The sequence below is a fragment of the Cryptomeria japonica genome, chromosome 11 (genome assembly GCF_030272615.1).
Source record: "Cryptomeria japonica chromosome 11, Sugi_1.0, whole genome shotgun sequence".
Classification (NCBI taxonomy): Eukaryota; Viridiplantae; Streptophyta; class Pinopsida; order Cupressales; family Cupressaceae; genus Cryptomeria; species Cryptomeria japonica.
In genome coordinates this window covers 716,041,731-716,058,676 of record NC_081415.1, presented here as the reverse complement: position 1 = coordinate 716,058,676, position 16,946 = coordinate 716,041,731, and the positions used below count along the sequence as shown (strand labels likewise).

The 16,946-nt window shown below is 40.3% G+C and overlaps 1 protein-coding gene across 1 annotated transcript in view; it reads right to left on the bottom strand.

The window, feature by feature from the left end:
• Positions 1-16,946, bottom strand: part of LOC131061307 (kinetochore protein NDC80 homolog) — a 166,884-nt gene that overhangs the window by 136,075 nt on the left and 13,863 nt on the right. Inside the window, exon 2 of the mRNA XM_057994920.2 lies at positions 7,890-8,136. Coding sequence (XP_057850903.2) covers positions 7,890-8,136 — 247 coding nt within the window. The remainder of the gene's footprint in view (positions 1-7,889; positions 8,137-16,946) is intronic.

The following is a 16,946-nucleotide window of genomic DNA, read 5'->3' as shown; positions in this document are numbered from 1 at the left end:
TGGTCACAACAGGAGGTAATGACCGAATTTCTGTACGACATAGACCATACCGAGTGCTTCACGTTCTGTGGTACTATAGTTTTTTTCCGCCTTCGAGAGCAACCTGCTGGCAAAATAAACGAGGTGGTCCAGCTCATGTCCTCCTACTTGGGCTAATGTAGCCCTGATGGCATAGTTTGAGGCATCCACGTGAATGTGGAATTCCTTATCACAATTCGGGTATGCCAGTATGGGCGCTCCCATCAACCTTGTCTTCAGCTCTTCGAAGGCCTTGCTCTGTGGCTCTGCCCAAATGTATGGTTCCCCTTTCCTTGTCAACTTATCCAACGGGTGGGACACCTCAGCGAAGTTCTTGATGAACCTCCTGTAGTACCCCACATGACCAAGGAAGGACTTTACCCCCGTGACGTCCGTAGGAGGTTCCATTTCTACTATTACCCGAATCTTGTCCGGGTCCGTTTTCAATCCTTCTTTACACACAATGTGTCACAGTAATCTTCCCTGTGGTACCATGAATCTACATTTCTTCGGGTTGAGGGCCAATCGTGCCCTCCGACACCTCTCTTGGCACTCTCCGAGAGTTTTTAAGTGGATGTCCTGTTCGCTGTAAATAGACCAATCATCCAGGAATGCTTTGAAGTTCCCCACCGACATCTTGTCGAAGATGTGCAAGATGATGCGCTTAAAGGTGGCAGGCGCGTTGCATAGACCGAAGGGCATTCGGTTGTATGCGTACACACCGTCCTCCACCACGAAGGTTGTTTTCAGCTTATCTTCCTCCGCGATGGATATCTGGTTGTAACCAGAGAACTCATCCATGAAGGAATAGATTTCATGTCCAGCTACTTCCTCCAAGATGCTGCCTGTGAAGGGTATGGGAAACGGGTCTTTAATAGTGACAGCGTTTAGGCACCGGAAGTCTACACAGATCCGGATCTGATTGGCCTCTTTCTTGATGGAAATCACAATGGGGGACACCCATTCGCTTGTCTGCACTCTGAAGATTATGCCCGCTTCCAACATCCGCTCAATTTCGTCGTTCACCCGTACAGCATAATTTTTGTTCATTCGATACGGCCGCTTCCTCACTGGCTGGGCTCCCGGTACCAATGTTATTCGGTGCACACATAGCTCTGGGGGCACGCCCTTCAAGTCCTTGTATGTCCATGCAAAGACATCCTTGTATTCAAGGAAAATTTTGAAGGCTGCGGCCTTCAACACTGGATTCCAATCATCTCCGACAAGGATGATCTTGGGGTCACTTGTCTCCCCGAGATTCATTTCCTTTAACTTGGCTTCCTAATACTTAATGGGATTCCCCTTCAAGAATTGGTGTGTCGGCGTCTCATTCACTGCTGCCTCCCCTTCCTTATACTCGCCATATTCTGGGGGAAATATATCTGGTTCTTCTTCGATGCTCAATACGTTGCACGAGGGTGTAAATAGTTCATAATCTCCCATTTGCCAATGGAAGAGGCCATTCAAGGAGTCCCCATCGTCCCCTGAGCATGCCTCCAGTTCTAACACCCCTTCGTCACTAAGCTCTATGCAGCATCCATTTCCACCCTCCGCTAACTGGTCTCCCTCAGATTCCGAGTCGGAGGAAGAGGCTAACTCCTCGCTCACCATCTGCGTACGGAGATCGATTACGTACTTCCTCCCGACGTTTTCCAAAGAAAGGGTATTCCGCTTCCAATTATGGTTCGCTTTTGCTGCAATGAGCCACCCCCGCCCCAGGATGGCGTTATATCCTTTCTGCTTCAGAGGGATTACCACAAAATCTAGCACGAATGGTTGCGTGCCAACCATCACCTGCTGGCCCATGAGGGTACCAAGGGGTTTAATCCCATGTTGGTCTGCCCCTAGCAGGTTGAACGTAGGGGGCCACAACGTAGGCTTTATCAATTTTTTCCATGCCACTTCTGGGAGTACATTTACTCCTGACCCTCCGTCCACAATAGTGTCTGTTAAGGTAGTCCCTAGTATACCCATTTCTACCACCGTCGGGTGGCGTCCGTTGTTGACTACCAACAACATGGGGTCAACCGCGGGGCTCACGACCTCCCTAAACCCGGGGTTGGTTGTGGGGCTCACGACCTCCCTCGTTTTTACTTGTGGGGGTACAGAGTTTAAAATAGCCGTTTTTAGCTGCGGCATAGTCTCTAGGAGGTCTTGAATTTTCACGGGTACCTCTACCTGCAATATTTGCCATAAGATTTCCTCTTCTCCCTTCGTCCGTGGTGGACTTGCTGTCTGGTGACTATTTTGTCCTTGTGCGGCCATTTCCTTTGTGATCTTGTCTCTGGCCTCTCGCACTCTCTCGGTCTCCGTGTGGGGATTTGGGTAGGCAATCTTTTTAGCCTACGCCCTTGTGATTGCCAACACTTCTGCCTTCGTAGGTTCTATGTTTAGAAGGTTTACACCAGGCTTCGGGCAATTTGCGTCCTCATGATCGCCTGGCCTGCACCATCGGCAGAGGTGCTGAGGGTTGGCTTCCTTCGTGCAATCGCAGGCTAAGTGTCCCCACTGATTGCAGGCCCTACATTGAATCATTGGCCAACCCTTGGCATCATACTGGATCCGGTTTCTATTGTTGTTATTGTTATTATTTCTTCCGCCGCCGCGTCTATTATCCCGGTATCCTCCAGATGATGCCGTTGTGTTATTCTGCTGGCCCGTACCCGCTGGTGCGGATGTTGTGGCCTGCTCCGTGAACAACACCTGGTTCGTGCTTCGGGTTTTCATGTTGTATGGGCACTCCTTGGTGGAGTGTCCCATCACTTGGCAAATCTCACAGAATGCCTTCTTCGGGCAAGTACCCTTTGTGTGTCCGTCACTCCTACAGTCTGTACACCACACTTCATTTTCTTCCGTCTTACTTGTACTCCCTTTCATGGCTTTGAATTCTTTCAGCATTCGTTCCATGTCCTTCTGGAGCGCGTGTACCTTTTTACTCGATTTGCCACCACTACTGCTCTCCCCGTCAGAATCTTCATCATCGTCAGATGAATATTTATTACTTTTCTTCTTCCTTGATGTTTTTTATTCGCTTTCTAGATTCATCGCCCTGTTATAGGCATCGTCATATGACGTCGGGGGTACAATCTTCATTTTTTTCCGTAGGGAGGATTTCAATCCTTCCACAAACCATCATTTTTTTAAGCCCTCAGCCAGCTGGCTCTCCATTTTACCCAACAATTCCTTTAGTCTCTTGTTGTATGCCCATACTGTCTCCTTAGTACCTTGCTTGGTACTGTATATCTCTGTTACAATTTCGTTGTCATCACGGAGCAACCGAAACTCCTCTGTGAATTCCTTTTGTAGGTTAGCCCATGTGGCCACTTTTTGCTTATCTACATCGGAGTACCAATCTATGGCGACTCCACGTAACGTGGTTGGGAACTGTTGTACCCAGTCATTCTGGTCTGTCACTCCATTGGCAGACCAAATGGTTTCACATGTACGGCAGTGCCGTAAGGGGTCTTCCTTGTCGTCCCCTATGAACTTTGGCAATTTTTGTTTAATCGCCATCCCTGGTCGTCTTCCTAGGGGCGGTTGTGTCTGTGTCTGTGGCCCTACGCTGCTTCCTCTGGTGGCGTTGGTGGTGTGTCCTGCGTGGACGACTGGAGGTACGGTGTTTTGCCTGTCGCGAGTGGCACCTACACCCGTACTGTTGCCCTCCCCTTCGCTCTAACACGCTCCTACTCCTGCTTCCCGTTGGTGATCTTCACTCCGTGGCGTAAGGGATAAGTTCCTAAACTGATCTCGAGTCTCCTCGACTAGATTTCGCCGTAACCTTGTTTCTTCCAAAAATTCTTCATGGCTCCGCATCCTACGATGATCTGGCGACGCGTAGAAATTTCCGTCAGCCTCTGCACCTTCCGTGACACCTCCTTGGTTCCCCTTGGGCCCCCCTTCGGCAGGTCGTCCTTCGGCAAGTTGCCTCAGCCTCCGTCTACGTTCTACTTGCTGCTCCAGAATCAAAGCCCTCTGCACGGCCTCCCACTCGTTCATTTCTGGTTTTTTATTTCTATCTTTATTCAATAGGTTTGGCATTAATTGTCGCACATTACCATAACTCTCAATTCTTAAATCAAAACATGTGTTTATTAATTCATCTACTCAAGTACAACTCGTGTCAATGACACTTTTATTTGAAAATAAGAAGTTCACGATTCAATTCCCTCCTGGCCTAGCGCCATCTCTTTCCGTTTCCCGTCGGCTGTTCTCTTCGTAGCGTTGCAGGATTTGTTGTCGTCGCTCTTCCTGGGCAATCTCCTCCAAGTGGGCCTGTTGTGCCAGCGATGCCTGTGCAAGCAGCCAAGGGAGGTGGTTCATTAACCGGTTTACTATCGGGCTAACCTCCAGCGCTGTCCACACGGCACTTGGTGGGATTTTTGCCTCCGCCGCTTCTCGTCGAACGTATGTCTGAATGGCTACCTGGAGCAAAATTGAAAATTCTCGCGTTGTCGTGTCTTCTCCTGTGTAAAGTTCTATCCGCGCGTTGTCGGCCTCCGGGTTTACTTCACCAACGGGTAGGCCCATTATGTCTGTGCGCCATCCGTGTCTTTCGTTCTCGAGTTCGTCTAGGCCATGGCGCCAAATGTTTGCCCTCTCGAGTGAATAACTTAAGACATAAAAAACATAACACAGAATAATGCCGTAAACATCAGACAAGGTATATCAGATGTTCTATTCATAAATAAGTGTCTTTTACAAGTTACATTATGAAGTATAAAAGGGTACCGAGGGGGTGCGAGCGCCAACCGTCGCACTGCAACTTCCACCCCTCGGCTGCCAATTAACCAAAACAATTACACATAATTAACTAATGTTATTCCCGTGTACAATAATGCCGCCAACAGCTTCATGGGACAGGTCAATGCCAAGCAAGAAGCCCAAAAATACCAAAACTGCCAACCGAACATAAGATATCCCACATCTGACCATAAAGGAAAATAATTACACAAGAACCCATACAATCTCACTCTTATAAGTGACAAAATGGCAAATCCAGAAAAAGAAACCACAACAAAACTCTCTCCTTAATGAGGAGATTCTCCCAATAAATGTCAATAGCAAGGATATTGCCCCGAAAGCCAACACCCTCATTATAGGCACTTACGAAAGAACAACCACACCAAGAATAGGGAATGAAGGAAGTTTCTGAATGAAAGGTCTGTTAAGAGAGAAGTTTCATGCAAGAGATGGGAAAATCCAAAGGGTCAAGTTCTATATGATTAGCACCCTCAACAACAGCCTTGTTTGCAAGAAAATCTGCGAAAGCATTAATTTCTCTAAAACAGTGAGAAATAGAGAAAGTGGAAAAGCCATTTAGTTGAAGGAGAATGTGCTCTAAAAAATACTGCAAGTGCCAAGAGAGAGACTTTTTTCTAGCAACCGCCTGAAATACCAGCATTGAATCACCTTCAATAACAATGTCCTTAATGTTTAAAGAACGAGCAAGATCAAGTCCAAAGGATAAGGCCTGAAATTCAGCCACATTATTAGTGCCATGACCAATATATTTACCCACTGCTTTGATGATCTTTGAGGAGTGATCAAAAATAATTACCCCAACCCCAAACCTCCCCAGATTACCCTTAGAGGCCGCATCAAACTGAAGTTTGAATGAAGGAAAAGGAGGAGGACTCCATTTAGCCATCTTGCACTTAAGAGTCGAAGAAACTCCATCTGTTATAACCCCATGAGAAGGCATCAAATGAAGTAAAGACCATCGCCAAGTGACCCAATTATCCCAATGAGAAAAGGACTTGAGATGATCTAAATTTCTATGAATGAAAGCAAGCACCACTTCACTAATGGAAGCTTGAATTTTACCAATTATGACTGTCAAAGATGAGGATTTATGTTTGAAGATTCTTGAATTCCTTTCAAGCCAAAGATTCCAAATCAGCAGAGATGGAGCGACAACCCAAAGAGATGAATAGAACGAAGAGGGAAACAACAAGGGCCATGACATAAATTGTGAAAGTAGATTTGGACAGAGAGCAGAAGACCATCCTAACATATCAAACAACCAATACCAACACTCAAAGGCAAAAGGACATAGCAAGAAAAGGTGATGCATCGATTCCATACAATAACCACAGAAAACACAAGGAAAAACTGTTGTAATCCCACGTCTATCCAACCGCATTCCAGTAAGGACTTTATCTTGGACTGCCATCCAAGCAAAAGCCCCTGCCTTTGGAAGACAAGCAGGATGCCAAAAAAGCTTAGTAGGCCAACAAGATGGCAAGGGGGCCTGAACCAAAGAATTGTACCCCTCTCTAACTGAATAGGAACCTGTAGCATTTTTAAATTAATTACTAGTTATATGGATTATCACTAATTTCTAAAAATATTGTATTAATTATTATTATATTAATATTTATTATTATCAATATCTATATTTACAATCTTTATATTATTCCTTATTTAGATTTGAGTAGATATATACATAAATAAATAGACGAGTTAAACAATATTACCAATAATTTATGTGTTATCTAATAACCTATTATATAAATTATTAATTCTACCATTGCCTAAAAGCACTAACTATATTTAGTGGTTGTAAGAGCAGACAGATCGTGTCGGATCTGGTCTGCCACTGTATACAGAATTAAGAATGACTGTCATACATATTGCAGTCTATACTAATATTATTAATATTACTACTAAATTCTACATAAGAATATTATCAAGTTTTATATTAAGCATACATACTAAACACCTCTCCTATGCATATCCCCGAGAATTAGGATGTTACTGCCTGTTACTGCCATATTCTCCTTTTGAGCGATCTGCTAGAATAAAATAAAATAGTCATTTCTCCCCCAATCGATTCTCATTATATAACTTGTGGTTATCGGACAGTTGCAACCATTGGTTGGAATGGGCATTTTCCTTCCGTAATTGCACTTCCTTCATTAACATTGTGTTTCTTCATAACAATATTATGTTTGGTAATACTAACGTTGCATTATATTGATGAGTTTATTTATCGATTAGATAGCTTATACGAGTTGCTAGGATTATTAGTAACCTTCCTCCGTGCCACGTTAATTGATCTTCTGGTGATTACAATGTATTTATCCATAATCACTGTTCCCTATCGATACTAATTCAGTACCGGGACCTTCACATATGTATGACGATCGATGCTTAGCCGGTTTTCTCCAGCCATGTATGTGACGGGTCTTCATCGGATGAATCTTTGGTGGTGGTATACGGAAGGAGTTTTGGTATTTAGCATAGCTCGATACTTTGCCGGCAGTGAGGAATCATTTATTGTAGAATTCCCATAGTCGGTAATACCAAAAGATAACAGAGGAAATTCTCCAGAACCATTAAATATTAATCAAGATTCAAATAATAATATAAAACTTTAAGAATATTATTAGAAAAATATTAATTAAATAATAATTTTTAATAAATAAATAAATCTCAAATAATCATTTGTTGTTTAATTATTATATTAATTATTAATAATAATTGCTTCTTTTAAGATACATATAGCGATCAGGGAGGGGACATGACAATCAATTGGATGCAGTAGCTCAATTTCAAAGAGTTTCCATGTTGTACTATGAATTTTCCATATGAAAAAGGTTCATTTATGAATCGCACAGCTAATGATTTTTTTAATATTCAGCTACTGGATTCCTTTCCCAAAGATGATGCTTCAATTTTTTATGTTTATAGCTGGAGCACTGTTGATCCTCTTTTCATGGTTTGCCAATCAAGAAAATAACAAGAATACATTGATATCTAATCGTACGTCTAAAATCATGCTTCTATAATGCTCTTCAATTCTTCCCTAACTAACTCAAGAACCACTTTATTTTAGTCTACATAATGGCAATTTCAATTGATGGCCATACCTTTTTAATTTGTGCTGAAAGACTACTATTAACTTCTCTTTTTCTTTCCTGTTCTGACCATTTGTCATGTACCTTTTGTTGAACCGCTACTGACTCCTCCCATATCTTCCTATAATTGTGTTCATAATCCTCAGTAGATGAAATAATTTGAGGCCTTATTGTAGCTTTAAAATCCACGCCCAAAATATCCATATCTGTCATTCCTCTTTTATTTAGCTTGTACTCAAATTGACTCCCAAGCTTCAATCTGAGACCAAACAAACAATCAGCAGCAAACAAAAGACAAGTATAGAAAAGCCAGGCAATCTAATATAATTAAGTGTTAGAGATTTGTTTACAAAATGTCAAAAATTAAACCTTCTAAATTGGTCTTTTAAGTTAAAGCCTTAAAGGTAAAGGTGCTAGGTTTAGTTTCCAGAACAAAAGAAAATAGCAACTGTAGTAATAAATAAGTGATGCAACCCACTCTTTGTGGGACCCACATAGATGAAATCGTAAGAATTCAGGTCTTAATTATTTTCTTACAAATAAATATAATGAGATGTGTATTAAGTGCATTTCTCATATTGGTATATTGGAGGCATGGTTCCCTAATATAGGTACTTTGTACTGAAATAGGATGTTAGTTTAAAAAGATTAACTTAAAGAAGCTATTATAGAGAGTTCTTTTGGGGCAAAAACACATGGTTACAAGACTCAGACCTGGCAAATTAAGAAAACCAAGAAATATAGAGATTTGTTGAGGATTTAAAGCTTTCATTATGCACCTCTCACTAAATCAACTTTAAAGACCTAATAAACCAATCAAAGAGAATATACTTAATCTCATACTCAAGTATACATCAATCAAATGAATTTCAAAAACAGATTTCGGCTGAAGGAAACAAAATTTGTAAACATAAATATTGGCAAGTGTTTTAATTATTAAAAACTGAAGGATTATAACATCCATGGCATCAAAAAAAAGAGTGTAAGATCCCCTACTGATTTTTCCAGAGTAATTGAGTCAAACAGTTTGCTTGTCTGATCTGTATGATGTTTTCAATGTGTGTATGCAAGGTCTGATCTTTCTTATTTGCAAGTTTGTATTCCAATTCATTGCAGGTTTAAGTAATGCCATGATTTAATTAATGCCAAGTTAAAGGAACATTCATTTCCATGCATTCAATATACCAATGAGATGCAAACTGAACTTAAACTAATTTCTGAGATAACATCAGAATACAACTGTGATTTGCATATTATCCATTATCACGAAATACATAGCGGATGAGTTTTTTTTCTGACCTCAGACTGACATTAATAAACTGCAAATACAATGGCACTTGGCCTAGCAATTAACCATGTCCAAGAACAAAAAGACTCCACGCACAAGCTCCAAATGCACAGAAATTAAGCTAAGTAAATCCACAAAGGTCTGAGTGCTCCTTCCAGCAATTATTAATGGTGAGGCAAATAGCAGCACAGAATATTGGTTCTGCTCCCTGTAGAATGTCCACGTCCAATCCTTAACCCAAGCCCCCAGCTCACAATAGTCTCCAGCAGCTATTCTTCAATAAAATGAGTCAATTCTCCCAGACAACCTCCAATACTTCAGAATGACTTTGTAAAGAGGATGGTAGCCAGCAAATAGTCAGGTCAACTAGTCACAAACCCTATTTCCTAGCAACAAGTTCCACGATTTCTTACTGTGTAAACTTGCACAACCATAAGGTGTGTTCGTTGTTGAAGGAGGAGCCAAGAGATGTACCCAGCAAGAATTAAACTCTCATGCCATCCAATATGCAGTGATACTGCCAGAAGGGATAAGCCCCACCATCCCAATCGCTCCAATCATTAGCCTCGATTCAAGCTTCTCCAGTAGTTATAGAAGAGCAGCTTGGGCCTCATTTGAAATGTGCTTGGTTATTTTTCTCTTATCGAATTTCAGACCTTCTTGAAGCTTGAAACCCTAGGATGAAAACCCTAAGGGCTTCATTGGTTTTGGTAGTGAGACAATCTGCCCTAGCCAGAGTTGGAGATTTCATTCAGGTATTTTACAATGCACTTGCAGTTTTGTTGTTCAAATTTGTGAAGTCTCTGTACACACAAATTCAAAAAAAGTTCAGACTTCAGTGTGAGATATCAAATATGGACGCGCTGCCTAGGGACGCCATTTTGGATTCTGGAAGGACATTATCCTGAGGTAATTCTTGGTGTGGGTTTTTCAATAAGTTTGGCTGCCATTTCCTATTGTTGGGCATGGACATTTCTTGAGTTTGTGGCTTCTATTTACAATATATTTGAGTCTTTCTAAAGGATGTGGAGCTTATATCTAGGAGATTCAAGTAGTGGTATTGTTGAGACCATACTGAGTGTGGCCTCTTCTTTCATATCGCAGATGCTATATTGCTTCTCGTTTAATGTTACAGTAGCTCAAGCTTGGGCATTAGACTTTCCTTCTTGGTACGGACACCCCTCTTTGGGCATAAACCTCTATCCTTGTGTCACAGGCTCTTCGAAGAGACTGGTGTCTATTTCATTTTGCATATAAGCATAGCCCCTTAAAAATAGGCTTATTAACTTGTTCTCCTGGCTTATATTGAATGAAATCTTCATTATTATACTGCTGCAATGTAAGAGGTCAGACTGATGTTATTTTTACTGTTCTACAATGTTTATTTATTTCAGTATACTTGATGATTGAAATGGTTGCTAGAAATATATATGTAGGAATAGCTTTATAGTGCATCATTCATATCAAATCTGCACAACACTATTCAAAACTCCTAAATACTACCAATTCATTACTCTTCAATCAGCTAAAACAGAAGGTTGTATGCAAACAGGAATAAATATCCTACGGAAAAATAGAGAATCTAGGAAGGGGTCTTTAGATTGGTATCAGACCTAATTTTCCTGCCAACCTATGTCTATGTAATGTCCCCGCTTTGAAATATAATTTAATAATGAATAATAATAAAATTAAAACACTAAAGAATATAAATAAAAATCAAATTAAAATACAAAAGAATATAATTAAATATAATTAAAATTTGATTGAAGTTAATGAATGGTCAAAAGACATGAAATTGAACGAACATTTTAACTGAGCAAATGAAATTACAACTTTTCAACTTGAGCAGAAAGAAAGGAACACTGCAATTTTTATTTTTATTTTTTAAAATGAATTAACTCAAAAGAAACTTGAACTTTAAACTGAATTCTTGAATTAAACAAGGAACTATGCTATGAGCAAAAATAGTAGATACGAATGAAAAATTTTAACATTTCAAATTAAATGAAATAGAGGTTTAGAAGATACATTTTTCCAGATGCCAATACTCTAAACTTTCATAACTTTACCAATAGACCAATGAGGAGGGAAAGTATCATCAAGGCGCTTTTCAACCCAACCACGGACTTACTAGTCCCCCGTGCCATATCAAACTGGATTGGCTCGACCCTTTGCAGGGAGGTATCGTAAAGTTGAACTCATGCCATCTGAGACTTGGTGTATAATACTACACAGCTCTCTAATCGGTCATACACAGAGGATACCCCTAACTAGTACGATCTTTGACTGGGGTGTTGTTGACGTGTATTTTGTACACAACCAAACACAGAATAAAATACCCAAATGGTACCTTATCCTCTCTTGATTAAAGCCTCTGAATGCTGAAGATATCACGAAAAGGATCAATCAGGGTGACTTCAAGGTTCTTCGTTGTAGGATCTCTACGTGTGGATAAGCACCAGTGGTCGTTGTAAATGTTGTTTATTCAAGGGGTCTTACGCACTTTCTGAGAAAGCTGGTCCGTGTTACTCTCGTTTGACTGCAAGAACAGGATTTTCCTAATACTAACAGATTCTCAAAAAAGATCAAAAGATAAGGGTTTCAAGAGATGAATGCTAATCTAATCCTAAGAATGACTCAATGTAGGCTAGACTTGGTAAAATTCTACCAATTTCAGTATTGCCAAGGAATTACAACTCTACTGGAATTGATGCGATCTTCTAAGGTGATTAGTGATTTTCAAATCATCAAGGATTATAGATATTATCATAAAGATACATATCAATATTTCAACAAAGATTGAATGTTTAAGCAATCTCAATATCCCCAGTTGACCACACAAGGCGTCCTTACAATCAGTAAGAAGCTAGTGGTTTGGAACGTGAATCTCACCAAAGATCAAGCACAACACTTAGTCCTTCGAACTTAAACTTAAATACTACTTCGACTGAGAATGATTCAAGAAGATAAACAATCATGAAGATAGCCACAAGCATTGCAACAAAACACCATAACTTCAATATTTTATTGATCTCAAAGCCAAATAGACAACAATTGCTCAAAATTCTTTCTTCATTACTCAATCTTGCTACACAATAACTTTCTTTTCTAAGCTCTCTCTCTCTAACTTCTAACTATTATCTATCATCTATTATCAAAATGAAAATGAGTGAGGGTATATATAGCATCCTCAAATACAATGAATGGCCCAGATCGAAAGAAGATCAATGGCTGAGATTCTGACACCTAAACCCTAATTAGGGTTTGTTACAAAAAAGATCCCCATTTAGATAAACATTATTAAATGCATAGCCAATATTTAATTGGCACAAATGTCGAGGAAACATAGACCAATAGGAATTAAGCTGACACATCATCCTATAACAACTTTTCATCTAGAATTTTGTTCCCTTTCCTATGCTCTTTCTTAGCATATCCAACGAATCTGGACACAATTCCTTCAATCTCAGAAATGGGAATCTTAGGAAGATTCTTCATTCGTTCTTCCAAGTGAATGACCTGATCAAAAGCAGTGATGAGAGTTGTTTCCCATCCAGGTTCAAGTTCTTTGATCTTCTCAATCAGGAGCATGGTAGTGAACATCAAATCTCGTTGCTCATATGTGATGACATTCTCCTCTTTGCAAAAAATGACCTTGACTCTCTCTTCCAACTCTTGGATGTCCACATCTGTCTCAATCTCGATCCGCCTGCCAAGAATGGTACACAATACTTCGAACACCTTATCTTGAATCGGATGGATGATACTTTCAACTTGACTGCATTTGGTGCTGATGTCTTCAAAAAGGACCTCTTTCATCTGGAGTAGAGCTGACCACTGTAGTAGGTTATGAGTTCCTCCATCCATTATCTTTTCTTGTGCCAGGATCCGTCTTGGTGTTTCTCTTATTATTTGCAAGACAGGAATGATAACATCTCTAGTGTGAGTGAAAGCAGCTACAGTTATCATTAGATTATGGATAATCTCAAGGACCTGGATAGCTCGGTGAATTGTCTTCATCATTCTTGTTGTAAATTCAACAGCGACTGTGTGGGATTTATCAATCCAAGAGCTCATAAGCTAAACCAAGCTTTTGACCCTTTTTGCTTCGCCAACTGATTCCAGAGGAAGTGCTTGTAAAGGAGATATTGTTGGATCCTGACGTCTCAAGGGCTGATTGAGATGACTAAAATAGCCTCTCCAAGCACCGACCTCTCTCTCAAGTTTCCTATTCTTTTCCATTTCTTCCTTAAGTTTGTCCTTAAGTGCTTCAAATGAATCAGTTGCCTCTTCCATCGCTTGTTCGGTAGTGAGTGGACCAAGCTCAAATGTTTCTAAGTCATACTCATCTGCAAGAATCTCACCTTCATACTTGTCTACTACTGGTGTAGCTATTTGCAATTTCCTGGATCCTGTCTCATCCCTTATCACCTTGGACATCTTTGTGGCCTTCTTCTTTTCCATTACCTCTTGAGAATTTCCTATAAGGCTTTCTAAATCGAATACATCTTCTTCTTCTTCAACCACAATCACCCTTGTCAGTCTCTCTTTCAACCAATCCGGAATGGCAGATCTTGTTTCTCTTACTTGTATTTCTTTAGGCAATGGTTCATCTTCTCGGAGAGGAGATGTCGCTTCATCATCATTCTTCTCTTCATGTAGCTCATTAGCATCAACTTGGGGAGATTGACTTGATGAATGTTGAGGCGTTTGTCCCTTCTCTGGCTTGTCATTTTGTACCATAGATTCCATAGATTCATCAACTTCAGGTACCATCTTCTCTTGACCTTCCCCTTGGCTTGCCTTCTTTTCATGTCGAGAAGATGTGCTTGATGGGTGATCACAATTGGCTTCTTGCTTCCTCTTGGAAGGTTCCCTTTTCTCAGGTCTTTCTTTCCTCTTTGCACCTCTAGGATGAGAAGTGTTCTCACTCACGCTTGCTTCTCCTTCATCTGGTCTCGCCTCCAAAGTAAAAGTTATTGACACACTCTGCTCCCTTAGTTTCTGATGTTGTACATCCACCCATCTGCTAGTACATGATAAAACAGGAGCCATCAAAGCTCTCAAGTCTAAAACCTCAGGCTCATTCCAATCTATCTTCACTCTTTTATCCTCTTTGTCATAGGACGACTGGAGGTATCTGCCATTATCTTGGGCCTGTTCAGCTATTCTATAAACTTTGCATTTCCTGATGAAATCTAAAGGTAGCCTAGAATGCATCTTTCTTTTAACCTCTAAATCACTTGAGAGATTCATTCAAAAGTCCTCCACCTGAAACTCATGTTTGTACTTCTTACCGACTGTCTCCTCCATATAACTGTGAGGATCAAAATTCTCCTGCGAGGCAAAGGATGTGAATGAATATAAAGATAATTCCTTCTCTGCATCTTCCGAAGCTTGAGTGTTAGGACATACTTCAAGTGAATTCCCTAGTATGATGGGCACGGGAATCCCATTTCCATGCTTGTGTCTAGATACCTTTGCATAAGCTGCCAACTATCTAGTTACCTCAAGTAGCACTATCCTGTCTGTCGAATACCTCGGCAACAGTAGGGAGGTGAAGGACACCCATGAACTCTGATGTATGTAAACTTTTGAAACTAAATGAACCATGCACCATACTTCTTCACAAGTTCTTGTGCATCCAGAGATAGTCGATTATGAATCCCACCTTGCAATATCCTAGTGATGTTCATTGTGAAGGTATCATTGACTAACTTGTAGTCACTTCTAGGCGGATGATGCAGATGAACATAAGAGTCACAAACTCTCACTTCTCCGGGTCCTCTTCCGATCACTCCTCTATGAGGTAGCCCTGCATACTCGAAACTCCTGATCAAGGCATTTATAACATATGAGCTCATGTGGAATGATTTGGTAGGTCTTAGCCTTCTCAACTGTACATCCAGACTATTGCTAATAATTCTGGCCCAATGAAGCATTCCTTTTCCTTGGACTATCACTTGAATGAAGAAGAACATCCACTTTTCGAAGTACAAGGCTTGAGGAGCCCCTGTAACTCGATTGAGCAAAGTTATCAAATCTTTGTACTCCTCCTGGAAGTCAATCCTATGCGGTGTGTTGGGAATCTTGTTCAGGCGAGGCCGACTTTTGAGCAACCAATTCTTATTGATGAGATTTAGACAAGTATTGGGGTCATCTTCATAGATTGACCTAGCTCCTTCTAAGCTTTTGTAAATCATATCTTTATGCTCTAGAAGATGAAGAGCTTTACTTATAGCTTCCTCTAAAAGGTAAGCTAAGGTGTTCCCTTCCTTGGATACAATCGACCTTGATTGTGAGTCATAGTGGCGGGCACACTCGATCATCAGCTCATGACACTTGACTATTGGAGGGAAACCTGCCGCCTTGATGATGCCACTTTCAATTATCTTCTTCGCAACAGGTGATGGCTTGCCAATGTAGGGGACCTCTCGAAACTTCTTCACATTGAAGTTTCCCAAGTTGGTGTCTCCGATATTACTCCATTTGGACACAATCCTAGTCTCCAATTCGTCATTCTTCTAATCTTTCTTGATGAGAGCTGGGCGACTAGTAGATGCTCCTGCCTTTGGAGTCACCATCTTGACACCTACACAACATTTCAAAATTAGTCCTTAAGCATTAAGGGGTAGAAAATAAGACTCAAAAGGAAGATTCAAGATATTAATTAGGAAACTTTATGATAAATCTAGAGTTATCATTTCCTAATTAACTAATCAACACTTAGACTTTTCTAAAAAAATGTCCAAAAATCAAGTCTTAAACAAGGATATTAGGATAATTTCGCCATACCTTCCTTGAGTACTAAACTCTAAGACCTTTGAAAATGATGCAAGAAAAATGGATTTTGCTAGGCAAGGTTTAAATCATAGCCCTCTCTTGGATGAATTACGCCTCCTTAATCTTCAAAAAAGAATAAATTCCACCCTCCTTAGTATCCACGCTTAGAAGAAATTCGCTCCAAACAAGCTATATTTCGCTCCTCCAATTTGCTTTTCAATTTCGCACTTAGAAGGAATGATTGAATGATTTGAAATGTGAAGCAACACTCCTCCAATATATAGAGTGCTCACCCTACTCCCTTCAAGGCCGACTTGGCAAAAAAGAGGTGAAAAAATAAATAAAATCTCTAAAAAAGGGTGGCCGACTTGCAAAATAAAGGCAAAATAATGCCTTGAGCGCTTATTAATAAATTTTAATATAAAAAAATTAATTTTAGATGCCTCCAAGGTAAAATTTCGATTTTTTCAAGGCTTAAAATTAATTTATTAAATGCAAAATGCTTTTAAATTAATGCGATTTTAATTTATCCTTTCCAAAGGCTTCGAAGTTAGCAATTTTGGGGGATTTGAGGAATATCAATGTTTGATTAAGGCCTCAATGAAGATTGACAATAATTTCGCCCTGGACCCTCAGCAAGGGTCAGGAGCGATTTTCCAAATTAGGCCTTGAATATCCCATTTTTGCAAGTCCAAAACTTCACCTAGGCATTCTAAATGGCATCCTTTACTGGAGTTTGGGTTTGATTTCACTTGAATTTTGGAAGAAAAGTGCATTTAGGCTTTTTTCGCCCTGGACCCTCAGCAAGGGTCAGGAGCGATTTTTCAAATTTGTGCTTACTCCTTCATCAACTTTTCTTGAATCCACCCTTCAAGGCTAGGCAAAGGTCTTCTTCTTTCACCCCATCCAAATTTGCTTTGTTTCTGCAAGGTGAAATAAGAGTTTTTCAAATTTTCGCCCTGGGCCCTCAGTAAGGGTCAGGAGCGATTTTTTCTTTC